At 43.2% G+C, this 22,182-nt stretch overlaps 1 protein-coding gene across 22 annotated transcripts in view; it reads right to left on the bottom strand.

Annotated features, from left to right (window-relative positions):
• R3HDM2 (R3H domain containing 2) overlaps positions 1–22,182 on the bottom strand; it is a 192,433-nt gene that overhangs the window by 11,377 nt on the left and 158,874 nt on the right. For 15 of the 22 annotated variants that reach the window (XM_073213397.1, XM_073213396.1, XM_073213395.1 and 12 more), the window contains 12 exons: positions 21,369–21,447; positions 20,646–20,705; positions 19,942–20,082; positions 19,418–19,526; positions 16,605–16,700; positions 13,685–13,716; positions 13,533–13,586; positions 9,033–9,265; positions 7,016–7,173; positions 2,631–2,732; positions 702–944; positions 251–377 (listed from right to left, as the gene is read on the bottom strand). In XM_073213397.1, coding sequence (XP_073069498.1) covers positions 251–377; positions 702–944; positions 2,631–2,732; positions 7,016–7,173; positions 9,033–9,265; positions 13,533–13,586; positions 13,685–13,716; positions 16,605–16,700; positions 19,418–19,526; positions 19,942–20,082; positions 20,646–20,705; positions 21,369–21,447 — 1,434 coding nt within the window. The remainder of the gene's footprint in view (positions 1–250; positions 378–701; positions 945–2,630; positions 2,733–7,015; positions 7,174–9,032; positions 9,266–13,532; positions 13,587–13,684; positions 13,717–16,604; positions 16,701–19,417; positions 19,527–19,941; positions 20,083–20,645; positions 20,706–21,368; positions 21,448–22,182) is intronic. The other 7 variants (XM_017643398.3, XM_017643395.3, XM_017643396.3 and 4 more) reach the window with 7 other exon arrangements.

The following is a 22,182-nucleotide window of genomic DNA, read 5'->3' as shown; positions in this document are numbered from 1 at the left end:
GGACAGGCAAGGCAGAGAAGGCATTAGCATGGTTTCAACAATGTTTAGGAGGTCACACTCTCAGTAATTTCCCTTCTGCCTACTTTACCATTTCTTTTTCTGGAGATCCTGGGATCCTGGGTCCTTCTTTAGGACCCTAATCACTCCTGTCTTTTTTTTTTTTCTTCTTTAAGTCAAGAAGGTAATTCTCTCTTTCCCAGTCTCCTCTCTTCCCCTATTCACTGCCTTCTTACACTTCAGTTCCTCTTACCAGGCTGCTGGGAGGGCTGAGGCAGCTGTTGACCACGCTGGGAGCTGTAGGCCACCGGGTGAGAGAGAGGTCGGTATTGCTGGTTGGAGTTTGGATACTGTCCGGGGGGATAGTAAGAAACCTGGATCTATGGTGAGAGGAAAGAGAGATGTGAGAGGGCCCCTTCAATTCAGCCCCAACACCCCCAAACTATTAAGTAGCCAGAAATCTGTAAATGGAGATATTCTGGGCCTGCTAATGAAGCATTAGCGCACAAGTTTGAAACAGAACAGGAAGGACTTGTTACAAAGAAAGGCGACCTTCTGACTAAAAGTCAGCTCTGAAGCATGAGGCAGGGAAATGGATGCTGGGCAGTTACCTCTCTGGTCTGCCTAAACTGGAGGAAGAAGGAAGAATTATCATGCTGGACAAACTAACTTGGTGATTTAAACTTGGAGCCCATGATGCTCACCTGTTGAGGGGGCTGCATATAGCCCTGGGGTGGCAGGACTTGCTGAGTAGGTGGTGCATGGCTAGAGGTGGAATAGTTGGAAGTGGGAAGGGGCTGTCCTGTAGAAGCCATGATGAAGCTAGTCTGCTGAGGGTGCTGGGAGATAAGTGGGGGCTGGAACAGAGCTGAGGAGGGGTCAGCAGCTTCAGCAGAACCTTGGCGGCTAAGGCTCATTTGTCCAAATGGGGTGCTGAGGTCATCTGCCTGTTGAGAGAGTAGGGGAGACTCAAGGACTGAGGTCATATCAAGCCCCATGTCTTTGGCTTCAATAGGCAGACAGACAGAAATAGCAACCCTCTCTACAGCCTGCCTTCCTTAGGCCAATTTGGGACACTCCTGCCTATGTGTCCTGGGAGGTCCTTTTTAGCCCTAACCCTCTGTCACATGGTGTTTTGAATTGCTATGAGCTGAATAGCTGTTTGAACCCCAATACCACAGCCAGTCTCCCCACCATATGAGGTCACAATGGTCACTCTGATCTGTCTTTATTAGAATTAATCCTAGGGAGATGGGGACAATGACACAGCTTCTGTATATAGGAACAACAGGGCAAACCAGTTGGTTAAAAAAAGGGTAAGCCTGTCTTTCTTGCCTTCCCCATGCCTCCAGCCATACAAAGAGCCCCTGTGTTGCTATAAATCTCATATTTATCATGAGGGACCTAGGTAACACCTTGAGTTGTTATAGATGGCCAGGCCTGTGGCCCAGCACCATCTACACAGCAAACACTGGTGGGCTCCCACTCCTGCTGCTTATCTCCTTCCTCCCTCTTGAGGTCATTTCCACCTCTGTTCTCTGACACTTGCCTAGAGTTCTCCTACCTTTCAGAAATGACTTCCAATTCTCACCTCTGAAAAGAGGCCAGGGAGAGTGGCTGAGCTGGAGGGCGAGACTGACTGGCCAGTCTATAATTGCCTTCTCTCTCAGCTCTCTTTTCTAAGCAGCAAGAGTGATGGTGTTCCATCTCTCACTCATATGGTGACAGGTTACATTTTGGGGCTTCCTTGTCCCTTCTGCTCCCTGGACAGTGACACACACACACACACACATGCAGAGCAGAAGTTCTTTTGTAAAGAAACTAGCAAAACAAAAGACAATGCTTTCCTGTGGTTTCATTCATTTTCAGGGACCTGATCTTCAAGATAGCTATTTTGCTACCTGAGTGGGTAGGAATAGATGAAAAGAGGATTGCACTACAGATTATTTTGAGGCCTATATATCAGGAATTTTCAGAATTTTTAGGTAAGAGGTGGGAGTAAAGAGGGGAGTCTAGTGAAAAACAGACAGGTATAATCAACAATTAAAAAAAATCATGGCTCCTATAACCACAATAGATGTTATCATCTACATAGACAAACCAGATCTTCAAAGGATTTGTAGTTAGGGTACAATCAATTTAAACAACATGCGCTATATAGAAGAGGGTTTTTTATGTAAATAACATGGTAAGACTAGTGGAACAGTTTTTACCAGTTGTACCAGAGATATCTGCAATTGTGTTTTTATTTTTAAAGGAAATGAGAGAGAACCATTCTGTACAGAACCATTCTGGGTTCCTCAGACATGTCCAGGGAGCAGATGATATGAAGGATGCACACAGCAGAGAGATGAGGAGAGCCCAGGTTAGATCAACATACAATTTTGTTCCCCAGTCTGAATCTCAGGGGAACTCAGTGACCCTTTCTGTCTTACATTTAGGCATCCTTTGATCACTAGTCACTAAAATGGAGTAGGTTCAGCCTGTGCTGGCCTCTCAAGAAGAAACATACCTTTTAACATAGCTCTCCAAAAAGTACAACTGCTTTGCAAGACTGACACAGACTGACCCAGACACACCCACAGGTACAAGCCACACACGGACAAGACAAGAAGGGGGAATGGAATTTATACCATGTTGTACTGCTGGGGCGGAGAGACTGGCAGAAGGACTTGGGGACAGGAGCCTGGAGAGAACTGAACAGGCTGCGGAGAGGGCTGTAGAGCTGGGACTGGCTGTGGACCAGTGGAGAGGCAGGTGGAAAAGGGAAGAGAAACAGGAAGTATAAGGAGAGGTCGGGGGAACACAGATGGGGAGGGAAAGGAAAGGAACAAGGTTAGTCATAAAAGAAATTCACATGAATAGCAAGGTTGCTGAGCAGGCTGGAGACCAAGCTCAGGACAGTTTGTGGTTTTCACATCATCTCTGACAGTCAATTGCTCTTACTAGGACAGACCCAGCATACACCCTGCCCCATTAGTCACTCAGAACTCTGCAGCTGTTGTGAGCAATCCTAGGACTCTCAGAGCCAGGGCCTGCTGCCTGAGTCCAGACACAGCTTCTCTCAAGGCATTTTTTTTTGACACACGATTCCTGGGGAACAAGACCAGAACCCTCCTCAAATGCCCACTTGACAAGGGATTCCTGCTTCTGTAGGAAGGTCCATCCAGGGTCTGACTCAGCTTTTCTTGCCATGCTCCTGTTTCACACCATAGCTCTCCTGGAGAAAGTGCTCATTCACAAGGATTGTCCCTCTCAAGGCAGAGAAGGTAAAAAAGCCTGTTCATGCCTGTTCTGGCTACTGCTTCCTGCTCCATGACTGTTTTGTGCTCCTCCAGGCTGGGAGTGTAGTATGAAAAATGCCCCCCATAAGCAAACAGGGAGGCACTTAGGAATAAAACAGAAACAACCCAGTTTTAGCTTAGCTTGTCCCTGCAAGCCTTTCAATAGCCTCTAGTAGGTGAATTTGTTTATTAGGAATATGGTTTGTTCTAAATCAATTAATGTAGAGTTATTTTTTCCTCTCTCTTCTCCTCCAGCTGTTTCAATCACCTCATCAGTTCTCCTCCAGTCACAGCCCCTGGTGGTAGGAAGCATGGGAAAAGGAGAGAAGTAGGAAGAGAGGGGAAAAGAGATTTCTATACGGCACCTCATTTATATACATTGTCTCATTTCAACCTCACAACAATCCTACAAGGAGATATGGCAACTTGTATTTACAGTTAAGATAGTAAGGCTCAGAGAAATTAAAACACACATCCAGGATCACACAGATAATGTGGGTGAGCTGCAGTAGGAACCTAGTTCTGCCTGACATATGTTTTTTCAAGTCCACTCTAGGATAGGGAGGGGGAGGAAGAAGCCAGACAGAATCACACAGACATCTTTCTATTTGTATCATCATTCTACCTCCTTCCAAATTTAGAGTATTAAGAGGTGTGGGGACCAAGGTATCAGTGTCCTGTCCTGCCATGTGTCTCTAGGGAGACTCACAGAGGGGACTAACAGTTTTGAATGCAGGATCCAGAAGTCAGAACCCCCCACCCCCACCCAAATGGAGGATACTCCTGATATCTGGATTAAATAAGATTAAATAAGATTTCCTTGGTTAGGAAAAAGTTATTGAGAATACACTGTGATCTGAGACAGACACTGCTGTTGCCTTGAAAACAAGCCCGTGGCTCCCCCAGCATGCCTATTTTCTATAAGCCGAATGTAACTGCAGACAAGATACTCAGCATGAGCTACTTGTGCTGGTGGGTTTTAAACCCATTTATTCTTAATCCTCTTCTTTCTATTGGGGAAGTGTCTGTTGTGCTTCAGAAAGGGGTGGCTACAGGCACAGTGAAGTAGTAAAACAAATCTGCCTGTTCTCCTTACACTGAATTCTGAGCAACAAGTGAATAGAGAGGAAACAATGCCTCACTTGGGCCCCTCTTGACTAAGGAACGGTATTGGCAGAGGAAAGCATCTCAGTGCTATTTTATAGTTGTTCCACCACTACCCTCACCTATAGATCTCTCTTGAAGACTCTCAAACTCCAGAACAAGCAAACTTCTGAAAAAACCATTTGGAAGTCAAAGACTGGGTTTGAGGTATGTGACTGCCACCTGCTGGTGACTTCTGGATTTAGATCATTGGCCCTGGATGCCTGACTGGACCTCAGGAGATGGTCTCAGAGAGCTCTAAAAAGCACCCCCCCATCCCACCCCCGGCTCACTTTAAGTAATTCCCGAGCCTCACCCCCTGGTTTTACATGTTCTGTTGATGTATGATAGGGAGGCCTGCTCTGATAGAGGCCTGCCAAGATGGGAAGAGCATCATGTGGTCAGCACTTTCACAAGGCCTGGGACAAATGTTTCTTGCTACAGAGCTAAAGGTGACTACCTTTCTAAGTATTTCTTTGAAAGAAAAACCTTTAGGGGAGGCACACAGTATGTGTGTGTGTAGTCACTTCCTTCATTCTGCACTATTATGTAGTATTTGAGAAACTGAACAGTACCTACTCTGGGGCTCAGTAACTTGAGTATGGAGAGCCACCAGCGTTCAAAGACAGGGAAAAAGATAAAGAAAAAAAAAAGACAAAAAAACAGTAGGAAGAGGAAAGGATAAAGAGAGGGGGAGAAAAAAATGGAGAGGAGGAGAAAAAGGTGCTATATTTAGTGGGCTGGTGATGGCATAATATCAGCAGCTGCTGTAAGTGCTTCAGGGACACCAAAACTGAACCTTAAGATTTTTTGGTTTGGAGTCTGATTAACCTTAAGAATAAATTTCTGAGGGAACAGAGATCTCTGTATCAAATAATGCTCTCCTGTCTCCAATCTATGGGGTCTACCCTTGCATCGGAAACCCTGCAAGAGATGAATCAATGCCTATGACTGATTACTGACCCTCATGATCCAAAAGCAGGGACAGAATCTGAGCAAAAATTTGGGAATGAGGGCCAGTCACCTAGATATTCTAAAAATTTTTCAGTCCCAAATGGTTATTCTCTTTACTTATCTTTTTATTCTCCTCCCACTCTTGCTGCCTGTTTCTAGATTGGATGGAAGGAAGAGGCAAAGGGAAGACTAAAAGGTAGAAAAGGGAGCAAGGCTGTGTTAAAATACACATTTTAGAAAACTCACAAAAATACTGGGATCTTAGAAAAGTGAGACACACACAGACACATAGGGGAGATAGCCAGAGGGTGAGCAGCACAGAGTTTACCGGCTTGAAGGTCTGAATTAGGACACAGACAGGGAAAGCATACACATGTGCTATGCTTCAGTATGGAGCGAGATACACTTGTAAGATTGAGGCAGATGGTGGTAGAACAAGAAAGTAAGCCAGGACTATAGGGAAACTGACTTAGGGACTAAGATGAAAGACTGGAATGATCTGCATGTGGGTTACATTAAGATGTAAAGCATCAATGATACTTTAATAATAATAATAATAATAATAATAAAGTAAAGTTTCCTAGCTCTTCATTGTTCTTTTAGTTTTACTTTACAATGTTTGGATGGGGTAGTACCTGGCTACTGTGGGGTCTTCCCACTCTAGTTTCTGGTTCCTGGGGCATTAGTGCTAGGGACTTGCTCCTTGCACCTGTGGAAGAGATATCTGAGGCCAAGCTGGACTAAGCAGGCGGAGGGAGCGAGGGAGGTGGACTGAGAAAATTAACGGCCTCAGAAAAGAGTACAGACCTACAGTGTTCCTGACCACCAGGATGCCCTCCAGGATAAAGGATGGGTTCTATTCACGCACTAGGAGCTCTATTCATAGACCAGAGTAAATGAAGATCTCAGTGCAGCTCTCTTTAGAGTATTGACCCTTTTTGAAGGAGACTTTTAAACCTGGAACACTGAGGTTCCAGTTTAGAATAGGATCTGATTCATCTAATGACTTGCTTGGTCTCCACAGAAGGAAATCTTCACTCAAACCCTAGCTGGTACCAACATCTACCAGTCCAGCAACAGAAGAAGAAAGAGAGAGCTCTTTTATGGCATGGAAACAAATGCAACCCTGGGGGAGGTGGGAGTTGTGCCTCATGGTGTATGTATGCCAGGGCTCCTGAGTGAAATGTTATTTCCTTCCCCCCAAACACCAACACATAAATATGTGTCTATGGGTTAACAGTCAGTGAGACGATGGTCGGAGCTGGGGAGCTGTGATGTTTTCAAGCTCTGTATATGGCTATAGTGAGCAAAATCACCTTGCTAGTTACACAGGACACAGGGGGAGACAGGCTACAGCAAAAATGGGGAATGAAGTAAAACATCCCACTGACAATTCTCAGGCAGAAGAGGAAGAGATATAAAGCAAAAACACCCAGGCTGACTAGGAGTACTTGAGTCAGACCTTCATCCTTACTCTTCTCTCACCACATCGACAACTGGGAAATGGGGAGAGGGTGAGAGTGGGGAGTGGCTCCAAATACAGATCTTCCTGCCACCCACAATACAAGATACACAACTACTTCCAGGGCTTGCCTGGCTCAGAATGGCGGGGGCTCTGGCACTGAGTGGTGACTCACCTGTGAGATCATGTGATTATTCAAGGATGGCTGCTGCTGAGGCGTGGGTGGGAGAGCAGGAAGCTGCTGCTGCTGCTGGGCTGTACAAGGGAGAAGGCCCCGGACGGACTGGGATGAGGTGACTTGGTTGCACACTTCTGGGGCACCTATCGCCATACCTAAGGCAAAGAGGAGACCCACCAAGAGCTGTAGGTGCAAGCCACAAACATACCACCTGTGGAGAGCCCAGTGCAGGGCTCTACACTTTCCCCACTGTGTCTCCTCACCTGCCTTCTGTACCTTCCCCTACTGTCATGGGAAGATACATGATTGTGCACAGATGCATTTCTGCTTCCCTGGTGATAGGAGACCTCATCTTAGCAGGTTTCTGCTCCCCAGGGACGGTAACCACCTTGGCTTTCAAAGTTTGGTTTGGGAAATGAACAAACTGTGAGCCTGCTGAGGCGCCTCCTCTGAATTGCCTAAAATCTCTCCACCTTGATTAAACAGCTGAAACATGAATGTTTGCTTTCTGGAAAGGTACAGATTCCTCGTCCCCTAGGAGAACTGTCTTCTTGTTGATTTCTTCTCAACTTGCAACATCTCATAGAGTTGCTGAGAAAGCAACTTTGCCTCTCCACACACTTGCCAGTGTACACATTCACATACAACCTCCATCGAGCTATTTTCCCCATTTCCAGGCTTTCAAAATCATGCAAGCATTCATACAAAATACTTTTACTGAGTATCTACTATGTGCCAGGCATGGTCTAATGAACTAATAAGGACACAAAGGCAAAGGGAACACAGTCCTTGCCCTTTAGCAGCACAGGATCTTATGACAGCAGATGGACATCCACACAATCACTATCTGGTAAGGGTTAAGAGCTGCATCAGTGATAGGAACCAGGTATGAAAGCAAAGATAAGGAAGCAGTAACTCCTGAAAGAGTTAGAGGGAAGGATTTGCAGAGAAAGTAGAAGGAAACATGAGTTTGGAGGATAAACAGAAGGTTGTCAGACTGAGAGGGGATAAAACTAATGCCTTATTCAAGAAATAGCTTGGAGGCTCAGAGGACAGATACTTGGAAATGAGACCGAGATGGCAAACTGGTCAGGAAGTTATGCTGTACTAAGTAATTTGGATTATGCAGGGAATGCCAAAACATAAATGTTTTTAAAAGAGGACTGATGTGATTAGATCTATTTTTTAGATGGGTAAACTGGGTCAAAAAGGCCTTAGGATGGAGCAGGGAAACCAGCTTGGGGGCTAGTGTCATAATTAAATAAAGATAAAGGCCTGGATAAAGGCAGAGGCAGTGGGGTTACAAAGGAGGTAACAGAGAAGGGCAGCAGTGACCTAACAATAAGAGGCAAAATCTTTACCACTACTGATGTCTCCTAAGAACAAGACCTACAGAACTTCTGGGGTAAAAGTCAAGCAATTCTTCAGAGGGAGGATGGTGAAAGAGGCTGACTGGGTATGAAGACCTTAAATACCTTTCTGCTAATAGTGCAACAGGAATAGATGGAGAAGGTCACACAGCAGGTCAGGAGAGCTGGAGACTGGAACCTAAGGTCCCTTTCAGTAACTAGGTTCCAGAAGAGCAGCTGCAACAGTATCTCTCGAATTTCTAGCTATTGGCTGCTACCAATTAATTACAAACAGCTAAATTCTAAGGACTCCCTCTGCTCTACAAGCTCTCTTTATAATCTTAGAGGCTACAGAATGAGAGCAGCTACCACAGTATATGACCTAAACCAAGGCTGATTGTGTGTCCCGCCTCAGTCAGAAATCAGATAAACTACTCTCATCTCAACTGGTTTTTGCCAATTAGGAAAGAAGATTTGAAAGAAAATCAGAGAGGCTGCTCAAAGGACAGTGGACCCAAGCAAGCAAATTGCTCCATGCTTGGCTGTGTTAGGTTCTAGGACACCATAACAGGCCAAGTGTCTCATTAAAACTGCTGTCAGTGATGTTTTCCAGAATCAAGGGAGAAGTAATGGGGCATGGCCTAGAAGGAGAGAGGCTGAAGTACCTGGCCTGGAGGTCCTTCCCGCACTGCCACCTTTACTGCTCCCAATGCTGTCACCCCGGGTGAGGATGGAGATCCCACTGAAGCTGCTGGCTTTGGTGACAGGGGGCCGCATGCTTCGGACAGAGCCATCAGAGTCTGTGCTGCTCCAAGGCCGTGGCTCCAGGGATTTGAGTTCGCTGTCTGTGCTGCTCTGGCGGCTGCTTGAGGTGCGGCTCAGCCCCTCACGGTTCCCCCTGCAGAGACCACAGGGGTCAGAGCACCCCCCAACTACCACTTCAGCAGAAGGGCTGGGAGAGAGTTCACTTCTAATCTTCCAATAACTAAGAAGGGGTGAAAGTTTGAGAGGAGGACGGACACTGACTTCTTGTTAGTTGGCTGGCCAATCAAGACTTGCTGGGAACAGACAGAACAAGAATCAGTACAGTAACAAAGAGCACAGAGGCAGTCTGGAAGACAGTACACTGGCTACTAATGCAATACATCAGACCAGAGGTGGACGGGAAACCACATACATGATGCTGAGATTGGCTGTGGTCTCTTCTCCCACCCATGAGGAATCCCATACATGCAGGAAACAGTGGGGAGCAAAGGGATACCAGCTCCTTCTGGGAGCTCTCAAAACAAAAGGACTCCAGAAGTTACCAGAAGGCCAGAGTGCCAATGACACAGATAAATCCCACAATAGGTCTTCCATGTAACACATGTCTCAGCTAGCAGAGGTACTATTTATGGCCACGTTTCCAGGGATGGAAAGATAAGTACAGTGTACTAAAGGGGAACTCTGGAAAACTCAATCTGAGAGTCTGGAATTGACCCAACCTGTTTTGTGCAAGTTCTATGTTGGTATGTGGGAACAACTGGTTACAGGGTCTCTAAGGGCTGAAGTCCTCAGCGTGATCAAGCAAACATGCCTTTGGGACTAGGATGGCAAGGAGCAGGGAATGACTATGTCTAGTTGCCTCCATATTAATAACCCTATTGCCCTGGCAATGCACAAGGCTATTGAGAAAAGGGATTCACCCTCTCTTATTCTGCTCTGGAAACGTCAGCATTATTGCTGGTGCTATAAGCACTGTCTGTGACTATAAGCAGCTATACTCCTCAAGACAGAGCTGACCTGAAAACCCTACATCTCATGGGACTATTACTGCTTCTTCTTCAATCAGCAACCAAGAACTAGGGATTCCCTTTCACAACCCCCACCCCACAACTGGCAACCTAAGAAAACCAAATGACAACAATTACAAATATTTTGGTAGGTATACTGGGGAGCAACTGAGCAAAAATTACAATAGCTTGGGCTCCCTTCCTTTTGCCACCATTCCACCTAAAGCAAACAGAAAACCCCATGCCAGTCTCCTCAGCTGCAATGATTTTTATTAAGGGTATAATATTAAAGAAAATACCTTTTTTTTATTAGACTATCTGCTCCAAAAGTACTGTAGGGAAAGTGGGTAAAATATATGCTAAGGTCACAATTTTAGTTTTTTGCCAAGCCAATCATGGTGGGCTAAGAACACACTGGCATAGCTAACTAGGGCCATGCCAATTCTCTGAATCCCAAGAAGATATATATATAACCTCAATGATTCTTTCTATAGTTAGAGGACTGGAAAATATTCCTGTTTCCCCAGAACTTTACCCCTCTCTCTTGGGGATGTCAAAAGTAGAATGGGAAACAAAGAAACATAAATCAGGGATTCTCCAGTAAAGGAGCCAGACCTGAAGTGAGAGCCAACAGCTGTGTCCCAATGAATAAAAAGGCAAGTCCACTGAAAGGACTCAATAAAGGTGTGTGTTTGTGTGGTGAGGGGATATGGCAGTGGCAATGGGTCAGGCTGTTCATTAGACATTAGAGCCTAAATTTTGCAAGACAAGCCCTGATGGCCGTTTTTTTTTAAATTAAGGTGTCATTGATATACAATCTTATGAAGGTTTCACATGAGCAACACTGTTGTTTCAACATTCACCCATATTATAAGTCCCTGCCACACACCCCATTACAGTCACTGTACATCAGTGTGTCCTGATGGCCTTTTATACCTAAACGAAACACTGTGCTATCTATTAGGACATTCTCTTTCTAGCAGAGGTAGGCAGTGGATGAGTCAACTTTAAAGCAAACACCCTGGGAAGCTTGTGTACTCACACAGTTCCCCCAAGCCAGTGATGGCCAAGTGCTCAAAATGTGGACTTTCTGAGGGTCTTCTGACCAACCTGGGTTAGTACACTCGACCTCTAAGAGTAGAGAATCTATGTTGAGTCTTGGCCAGGAAAGTGGTCAGTTTTCTCTCTATAACTAAATCTAATCCCTAGTCATGTCTTTCAACACCAGCAAAAAGCAGGGAATTAGGGAAAGCTACCAGACTCAGTTCTGATGTAGTTCTTAGAACAGGATTGCATTGTGTGTGTGTTGGAGAGATGGGGGAGGAGGGTGTGGGAAGCAGGGAGGACAGAGAACATTCACACTTCACACTCCTGTGAAATCAGAATTGACTTAGTTTTTACAAATAGAATTAGTGCTGGTGAAAAGTCCACTCTATTGGGTCTGGGGGTGAGTAGAGAGGCCTGTGGAAGAGGTGGCAATAAATACCAGAAAGCCTCACTGTGGCTTACTCATCAGTGGAGTAGAATCTTTCAAAGAATTGGGAAGTTGCCACAGTAATTGGAATCTGGTATACTGGTACTTGTTTCACCAACTTGGGAAAGAATGTATAAAGCAGTTAGAGAACGCCAGCTGCTAACACACAGAGGCAGCAGCTACCCTCTTAAGAGTCCACAGAACTACATTTAGATGACTAGATCTTTAATCAAACCTCAGTCTGGAAAGGAGCAGCTTAACAGGAGAAGAGATGGCTGCACGGCTCCCTAGATGTTTTAAGTTATTATCTGCACAGTCTGACGTAGTTTGATTCTCTACAATACTAACAAGGGCATATTCATAGCATTAAATATGAATTAGGGCTCTGAATAGAACCACTCAGAGAAGAAGGGATGATGTTTGCAGAGAGCTGGTATAGTCTGGTGGAAAAAAACAACACGGGACAAAAAATTAGTTCCTGTTTGGCCACTAACAGCCATTTAAATCTGGATTAGTCACTTAAATCTCTCTGCTTTTGTTTTCTCACATGTAAACCATCAGGACATCGAGAGAACTGAATCAGATAGATGATGTATTCTGGCAACTGTAAAGCACTGTACATTAAGTCACACATTTAAACTAAGTCACACATAGAAGTTAGTTAAAAACTCCTGTTTATTATAGGTATTCTGGCATGATTAATGTCCCTGAAGTGTACATTATGGAATAGGATTTTTTTTTTAAGATGAGGACTCCATCCATCTTGACCACTACCTACAATACAGAGCCCTTTATGCCTGGGGTTTTCAATTGGACCCCAGGCTGGAATGGTCTGGAAAAGGAGTTCACAGATATGGAAAAGGAGATAAATCCTCTATCCCAGGAATGGGAAATCTTGCTATCTCAATTTCCATGCGGTTTGACTAGCCTCAGAAAGGACAATAGGAAGGGACAACTGAAATACTGGGAAGGAGGGCTCTAACCTATCTGAGTTAGTCAGTACCTATGAAGTTTAGGATTCAGGAAGAGAGAAGCTCTTTGGGTTAGACCTGAATCCTAGCATTAAATAGTTAGGTTTTCTGAACTTTTTAGTTTTTCTATTGGTAAAAGGAGAAGAATATACTTAAAATGAGTTGGTGCTAGGATAGGGTCTCAAAGTAGTAATTCTCTCACCACCATAACAGAGAAGTTAATGAGGCAGGTTTTACCAACAGAGTCATGGATGATCACATAAAGACATGCTTTCAGTCCATTCTAAGGCAGACAAGTTCTTCCTGCAGTCATCTGAAACATTACACTGCCCCAAAGAGAGAATACACAGAGGTGTCTGTAATTGTTTTCATATATGTGTGTGTTTAACATTCCCTATGCTGGATCGGGGTAAGCACTTCACATCTTTCCACAGATTCCAAAAAAGGTAGCCAGAAGATACCCATTCCATTTTTTTTAAATGATGGAAGAGTAAACCTTTTTTTTCTCAGAACAAACAAACAAACAAAATCTGTAAACAAGAAGGTTCAACATGGGAACCTTCAAAACAAAATAGAAAGCCTATTCAAAGTGCAGGGCCCGTCCTGGGTATAAACACATGTTAAAATCCTCCAAAAATGCCCAGTTCTAGCAAACTTCTGTGAAGAGCAGTTACCTACCCCAGGTATATCTCTTTGGTCCCCTTCACCACCTATCCAGGACTTAAACTAGCAACCATAAAAATAAAGTCATTGAACAGGAACCATTAAAAAAAAAAAATGAGGCAATATATCCAGTGTCGCCAAAACCACAAATTGAATTATTCCACAAGCAGCCATGCATGGAGCAAACTTACTCCGCTGAAAAGATTACAGCAAAACAAAATAAAATTTAAGAAACAAACGAACAAACAAAAAAAACCAAGAAGAGATATAGATTACACAGAGTACCTAAAAATCTGCCTTCTCTTGTGAGAGCTAGAAGAAAAGGCTTCTTTGGAGAGTCTGTTGGTTAACATCAAAGAAAAGCATCATTACAGGATTGTATTGACCTCACTGACAAAGCTCAATGAGAAGCAGGGAACATGCTAAGTGGTACTAACCTGATGTCATTTAGATATCCGTTCTGGCCAGTCTAGGTGAAGGGGAGAAAACGGAAAATAACTTATAAGAAAACAGCATGGCAAAACCGAAAAGGGTGTCCGTGATGCTATGAATACCCAAGGTCCTCAAACCAAGCTCACCCCCCAACAGGGAGAGATGGAGCAGGGACAGGATGACCCACACCCACACACCCAATCTGACTTCTCACCTTTAATGCGAAAGAGCACCTGGCATTTTTAGCCTTCCCACAGAGTGTTTAAAAAGGGAGGTCGGGGATGGAAAAGAAGGAGACGAAAGTATTAACCTAACTATTTTTTCCTTTTTAGCTCTAAACTTGTTCTCTGTTGTGATTAAGTTGAGCATAATATTATTGGTGTGCTTGGTCCTAAAGAGTGTGTTCAAAGGAAGGGAAAAAGGAGACAAGAGAAATTTAGTTTTTTGGAAATCATCCTCAGACTATTCCATTTCTGTCCTCTACCCTGGCCAAAATGAAAGACATTCTAACCTGAGACCCAAGGTGAGTAAGAAATTGGGGAAGCAGGTACTTTTCAAAGCCTGGAAAAAATGAGAAAATTAAAAGTCTGAAACATTCCTCCTGGGGATCATTTCCTGACAAAGCCACTGAGCTGAGTGAAGTGTGAGCATTATGACAGGCTGGCTCCCGAGCCTTAGGAGAAGGTACAAAGAGTGTCTGGCTGCTGAGCAGAGTGGCCGGCACGGGGCAGAGCCTTGTCAGGTCACTCTTTGACCCGTAGTTCAAGCTCTAGAGAAGGCTGCGGCCGCGGGCATTTCCATCCGAGCACCCTTCTCGCCACTTCCCTTTCCTTCTGGCCTGCCTCTCCCTGACCTCCAGCCCAACTCTCAACTTCACATGTCGCATCCTGTGACTGGCTAGATTCCTCTCCACACGGCAGTCTTGGAGTATAGTGGGCTCTGGCCATTTTCCTTGTCTAAACCTTGTGAGATTCTTGATGCCTTTATCACAAGAGTTAGAAGTGCTGAAATTGAAGTGACTGATCCACAAGGATTTAACTAAGAATATATATATATTAGCAGAGGCTTGCAAGCCTAGAAATCAGGAGGAAAAAGGAGAGAAGAGCTAACTTGATTCTGTTATGGCTGCAGATAGATATATTCCAGTGATGTTCACCATTAGTCTCAACACCCTACTACAAGTTGCTTGTGCTTCCAGACTATCTGTGGCTTTGCTAATGGCTGGCATGCTGGGGTAGTCATTTTCCATGTGTCAGTGAAGCAGAGGTGCACATTACAGATGGCTATGCTATGATGTCACTGGTATTTCTTAATCTAAACTGCCCAGAGCAGAGCAAGCTATTAAGATGTGGTTTACTTTGTGGGTTAAGAGCATGTACTCTGGAGCCAGACGTGAATTCAAACACCAGCTCTTTCACTAACTAGCAGTGTGATCTTAGGTTACTTATCCTCTCTGTGCTTCAGTCTCTCATTTATAAAATGAGGAAACGAGTGTAACACTCCTCCTAGGCCTAGTGTGAGGATTAAATAAGTTAATTTATGAGAGGTGCTAGGAAGAGTATCTGAAAGATAGTTTAAGAACTACACAAATGTTTGTTATTTCTACCAACCTGCTCTATCCACTATTTGGGGTCATCACTACCGGTCACAGGCATGTACAAAAGACCTCTCTCTCCTCTCATTCCACCCAACTGGTTTGCAGGTAAAGGTAGAGAACCCTCTTTGGGTTATATAGTTGGATAATTTGGAGGACAGATTTTTCTGACTCAGAAAGGAAGTCTATTTATATAGACAGAAGGTAAGATGATTCCTTCTCTTTGAACTTTGGACCAGAAGTTTGTCATGTATCTGTCCCCAGTGAGGATCCTCAGAACACTTGGGTCCCCAGGAACAATGGGACAAGTTCATACAGGAGTTCAGTGTTCTTGAAGTAAGAGATTGTATTTTTCTGAACTAGGCGATGATGAAAAGGTTTTTTTATCTTGCTGAGGGAGGGGAGAATGAGGAAATGGGAGGAGAGTAGTGCCCATGTAAGTATACTGATTAATACTGGCAGACTATAAAGGGAGGCTGGTTCTTCTCCTGTTTGCTAAGTTGGCTGTAGAGCTGGTGCAGCTAATCTGGAGCCTCTGTTTTCTGGAGACTAGTCCTTTTGTCTATCCACAGCCTTTCCTCAATTTCTGCTACACTTCTCTTCAATCTGGTAGGCAAAGGTCACCAAGTACAGGGCCACCAAGAATATTTGAAATGGCCCACAATTCTTAAGAATAAAGTTGCCTAAAATGATTCATATTGCGTTTTGGCCCATGGAGCCAGTCCCATGCTAAGAAGCAAGAAAAGAATACAGGAAGAAAGAGACTTTCTACTCAGTTAGAGACTAGAGGGAATAGTGAGTGGTGCCCCAAGCAGGCACAATGTGGAGCTCTGGAATGGATGCCAGGTCTGTACTCTAACAATCACCAGTATACCCTAAAAAAGCCAAACAAGATGAATGTTTAGGCCGTGTGGACACTAAATCTTCCACTTAGAAGCAAAGATGCCTAAAATGGAGAGTAGAAGTGAAAGAGGGTAAGAAGGAGAGGGGTTGACAGGCAAGATTCAGGGCCCTTCCATAAGCCCTGCCAAAACAGTTTCTATTTTCAGTCTAATTATATCTACCAAATTCAGCCACTCCATTTGTTCTCTTTGTGTGCCATACAGCACAATGCATTAAAAGTAATACAAATAAATATCTGCAGCTCCCAATAAGCCACATTTAATTTTAGAGCTCAACTCGGGCTGGCTGATGTTGGTGAAACAAAACAAAACAAAACAAAACGGAACAACAAAAACAACAAAACATTTATGAAGGATTCATTCCATTCACAGTTCCAAAGATTAAGAGCTAAAAGCTATGGGCTGACAACTCTCAGAAGCTACACTTACCTCTCGGGCAAATATTCTCTCTCGGACCCTTTGATATTCCTCCTCTCTCTCTTCTATTGACTTGCTCCTCCTTCCATCCTGCAATGGAACTCTGATCTAGATCGATGAGCAGAATTAAGCTAGTTAAGTTCTCCTCGTACTGCAAGCTCACTGCACACCAGCAAGGAAGAGAAACCGGGAGAGTTTATAGTTGCCATCAAAAAAATGGAAAAAAAAAAGAAATAAAATTTCCAGTGTTGCACAGGTTTCACTGGGTACATCTGACCATGCAGTTTGGGAGATTAGGTTTTCTGGATGGCTGGGGCCTCTTCATCTCTCCCCCCCACCCGGAGTATCAAGAACAGCAACTATTTATAAGGACTGGGTTGCTTCCTTGTAGTAAGCAGGTACTCTCCAATGAGTAAGGATGAAGAGAGTAACCCAGGGAATAAACAGCATTGCTTTGGAAGGAAAGCAAGGGACAGGAGGAAACTAGAGAGGGAGATGAAGCAGGTATTTAGCAGAGTTGAATGTAGAGAAGAGTTTACAGAACTAGCACCTGGCATTACCCTTCTTTAGTCATTAACATCATGGCCTGAAGACAGAGGGGCTTTGGAAATGAAATCCAAGCGAAGCTAAACTCAAAGTTAAGTACTTTTTCTCATCTTAACTAAAGCTATTGGAGGAAGGGAAAGAAAGAGAAATTACAGAAATAGAGAAGAGAACAGAGCAACACAAAGAAGAAAATGGAAACAGAACAGAACGAAGGATGGACGGGGAAAGGAACAGACAAATACGGTATGGTGAAGGGAGGGGAGAGACAGAGTGATAGAAAAGGAAAAGACAAAAACAGAAGATGAAGAACCTTACATTCTCTGAAAAATGTAGTGAGGTGACTAGAAGGGATGGCTGGGCAGATGAGCACTTCTGGCTACCCTACCACCCAACTCTCCATCATTGTCTTTTTGCCTTTTGGCTTGTAAGCTGTGAACGCTGTCCTGAGCAGGGTGTTACACAGTGTCCGTTTCCACACAGCTCTTGAAGGCAAGGAGCTCTGAGGGAGACAACCCATCATGAATGTCATCAGGTTATGGAAATTCTGACCTTCAATCCAGAGGCTTTGAAAGCTTCTAATGAAGTGGCCAAGAGCACTGCTGCTCTAGGCTCCTTTTCCTGGTCTTCACCTACCTCCAGAAGTTGGAGTAACTTTAGGAACATCACCTTTTGGCTAGCTTTAGTTCTCACTGGCCTTAAGAACCTAAATTGTGCTAAATAAATGTCCTTTTACAAATCCCACTCCAGGAAGCCACAGAACCTAACATACTTTTGTCCTCTGCCCCTAGCACTGGTGAACCACTGGCAGAGCAGAAGGCATAATAAACAGGCTTTGAGGTCACACAGAATCTCAGCTCTGTCACCTTTAAGTAATGTCACTTCAGGCAAGCAACTTAACATCTCTTGGCCTGTTTTCTCATAATTAAGAGTTTACAAGGGGGTAATAACCCCCATCTACAATAGGCTGTGGAGAGGACTAAAAGAAATAATGTACATAATGGGTATAGAACAGAGTCTAGTTCAGAGGAAACACTCAATGAAAGAGCAATCACTGTGTTTATTATCAGTATCACATACAGAAAGTACAGAGCCTACCCTATTACAGATCAAGCCTGAAGCTGAGAGATGGAAAGTTCACAATAGGGACAGATTCCATTCTGCCCCAATGTGCCTCTAGGCCTGGATAATTCTTGATCCACAGAAAAAAGGTTTTGGGAGAATGGAGAGAAGGGCATCAGGATGGAAAGGCTCTTTCTTGTTTTTTAAATTTTACTTGTCTTTTATGTTTCATTGTTTTCAATCAGACCCAGTGAGTTTGTCCACAAAAGATAATGGCACTTCTCTCAAAGGGACTCTCTCAAATACTCAAGTAGCAAGCAGGAAAAGTCCTGGTCTCAAGACCATACTATATCCCAAAAAACTAATTATGACTCTAGTGATGAGATATTATTATAGTTATCATTAATTAGCAAGACTCATCAGATCTACCCACCCATGTTCTTTAAACCTTAATCCTGATTCTCTACCTAAACTCCTTTAGAGGCCAAGCAGAAGCAGGCTGGATCTAAACCTTGTATGTGGCTAGGAAAACTAACCCCCAAACAACCACTTACTATCTGAAGGGTAGGCTAAAAGTCAGGCAACAACTAGGCCGATAAATGAAGGGATGGGGCAGACTGTTTAGTCCTTATTCCCACAAGACTGATAAAGGGGATACTGCCTAAGGTTCCCAATACCAAAAGTCAAATTAACTCACTCACCTTGGTTGAAGGAGTTGGGAAAAGAGTAAGGAGTTGCAGAAAGGGATCAGAAACACCTTTTGAGTGGGCAAATCACATCACAACTTTGCCAGTTCAAGGCTAGCCCTGAGCTAGGATAAGAGTGGAAGTAGGGTAAAGTAGCTTTCGGTGGTCCCAGAGAAATCCCTAACTATTAAAGAAAAAAAGAATGAAGCCACCATCTGAATCAAGGCTGAAGCAGGAAGGGACCTTGATCCCCAAATGACATGGAGTTAGAAGCCAGTGGCAGAATCATGGAGTTTCAGGCCAAATGAGAAAACCCAGCAAACCTCAGCACCATGTTTCTCTGGGGTAAAAGGGTGGCATTCAGCTCAACAAGTGTGGTCAGTCCTCAACCTTAAGCCAAAGCCAACTCGGTAGAGCTGAATACATTTCCCATACTAAGATATTTAGAGTTTTCTCCATTCCACAAAATTCTCCTCCCATCCCAGTTTCTCTTACTGCAATCTCTCTATAGGCCCACCCCTTTCCATTCTTCACCTGGTTATCATCTCGGTCCATACTGGCATCATCTCTCTTGAGAATGAATCTCTGTTGAAATTCTGTATTCTTCTCGTCCTTTATATGTTCTGAGAACCTCTGTTCAGGGCTGGGATTAGGAGATATGTGGAAGAAAAGGAGGAAAAACACCCCTTTGTTAGGAAGCAGATTAGTTCTCTTAAATTCCACAACTCCCACTCAGAAGATTTTTGGAGTCAGGCATCCAAAAAATCACATGAAGGTTTTAATGAAATCCTCAAGGTCTGTTCTTTATACATCTTTAACTTGTCTTCCTCTAAAGTTATACCTGTCCTATCTGTAAAGGTGAAGAGAGGCAGAGGCCAATCTTCACACAACACCACACCTCTAATCTATCTCCAAGGCCTCGCAAAGAGTAAGAATTGATAATATAACCCCACACTGTTCCCTCCCTGAAAAGAGACATCTTGTTCCTACACCTTCTTCCTCCACCCCAGAGGCTATCCTGGGAAAGTCTTTCCCATCTGGGTGGTTTCTTCCCTTACATTCTTGTGTTACTGGTTTTGTTGATGATGACAGCTTTTCCAGTTTGATCAACATTGTGGTCCATCCCAAAATAGGCAGCTACCCGGTGTAATAGCATCCGGTGATAGGAGGTCATCTGAGGGAACTTCTTGAACTGGTTACTGAAGGGAAGCCCCAGGGGAAAAAGGTAAATAAAGACAAACAACAGCAATAATGGCATATTGTAATTTTTCTTACAAGTGTCTAATGTGGGGGAATTTTTTAAGAGAAACAGAAACATTATAAGGAAGACAGATATTTACTTAGTGGGAACCAAAAAAGTTTCTTGGCTTCTTATTCCACAGAATTTGTAGATCACTCTGATATACTATTCTCATCAAGACTACTTCTAAAGCCCTAGGTCTCACCTACTTGGATGATATTCTACAAAGAAAAAAAGGAGAAATTTAAGAATGATGAAATATGGCACAAGGGCTAGCTGCTGAAAAGCTATAAATTCCTTTCAACTCAACTTTATGGTTGAGGTGAGGTAAAAATCTCACCTGGTTTTCACATATAAACTTTTTAATCCATTCTGATAACTTCTCAAATTTTTGGTTCCCAGTAATTACATCAAAATTCAGATTTTAAAGGACAGATGAAAGAAGGATATTCTAAAATAGTACCTAAATGTCTTTCTAGTGTCCCCTCCCACCTGTAAATGTGTTTCATTCAAGTAACTTACTTGTTGTCATTAATAAATTCCAGAATCTCCTGTTCTAATTTTAGCAGCATCATTCTGTCCCTGTTTAGAAAAGATTAAAACAAAACAAAACAAAAGAAAACAAAAAGCAGCCCTCCCACAGACATTGAAAGCAAGTATTAAAAACAGCCTTCTCACTACAGAAACTGAAGGGAGGGATAGATTCAAACACCAACAGTGGACCAAAATTGCCTTGACTGCTGTGCCTCACAGGCCTGTCTCACATTACTTTAAAAAAGAAAAACAATCAAGTATACATTCTGCAGATCCTCCTAATCATGTACTTTGTTTTCCTTATCAGAAACCTAATTCTGTTGCCAGCCATAATCATATAAACACATACTTTATACTTATAAATCTAATCATAGTCTACATTCCATCTGGTTATTTATAGAATTTTTAAACAGTATGATTTAGCTTATGTATAAATCAATCATTTCTGTGCTTTTAAATTGTACCCTAAGCCTTCATATTTCCTTGTCTCTGTATTCTTTCAAAGAATTTCCCTCAACTCCTCTGAAAGCAGAAACTTCTACATGAGGGTATTCTGAATCCCTCACAGAATATGAAATTACACTGGAGAGAAACGGTGGTAGGGGATGGGCATCCTAGATTCTAATAATGGAAAAATTGTGAGAAGCTACTTGGCCTCTTGGATATCCTGCTGGCCTCTGGTATCCCCCTTCCATCAAATCATGTTTTTACCTTGGGTTCTTTTTCAGTGTATTTACAAGAAATTCATGTAGGTCTATTCCAGTGGAGTCTGTATATTCTTGGCTGGAGTCTAGAACCACCACAACAAAAGAAATTTAAAATAAATTAAACTTCTTTGCATATCTAATCCCAAGCAGAGGCCCACAACCTACCTGACCGAGACGAGAATAGGGAAGTAGAATCAAACTTCAAGGGTTTTAGCAAAACCAGAATGACCTTGATTATCAGCTCCCCAAACTCCCCATGACAATGACAGAAGGTAAAATATGCTTTCATAGTGTTGCATCAGTTTTATAATGAAAAGTAATTTTACCATCAGTAAGTATTTACTGAATGCCCTGACCAAAACAAAGTGAGCTTTATTCTAGTTAAGGAAAGTAAATTCCAGGTAAGAGCAGTCAGTGTTAAATTTTCCAGAATCTCAACAACGTTCAACTTGCTCAAATGTTGATTATTTATGTTTGTTCATAAATTTTTAATCCCAAGGCAACCTTTTTCTTCTCAACTATTGTTTTTATGGACCATCTTTTTGCTACCAGCCCAAGAGTTTAAAACCATAGAGAACTTAATAATTAGATGCCAATCTGCATTATTAAAGAAGAAATCACTCCAAGCATCCCAAAACCAAAATATAATTGGCATCTGGAGGATCTGCTATCAGTGGTGGTCTGTATCACTGTTTATTTCAGAGCAAAAGTAAAATCAGAATTGACTACAATGCCCTCCTATGGGCAGTGATAATATTGCTGGAGTGGTTCTTTGTGGTATGTGAGCCAAAAGGCAGGGTTGGATAAAGTAGCAAAGA

The sequence above is a fragment of the Manis javanica genome, chromosome 10 (genome assembly GCF_040802235.1).
Source record: "Manis javanica isolate MJ-LG chromosome 10, MJ_LKY, whole genome shotgun sequence".
Classification (NCBI taxonomy): Eukaryota; Metazoa; Chordata; class Mammalia; order Pholidota; family Manidae; genus Manis; species Manis javanica.
Note: the sequence above shows the minus strand (reverse complement) of the source record. Positions and strands in the feature narration are given on the sequence as shown.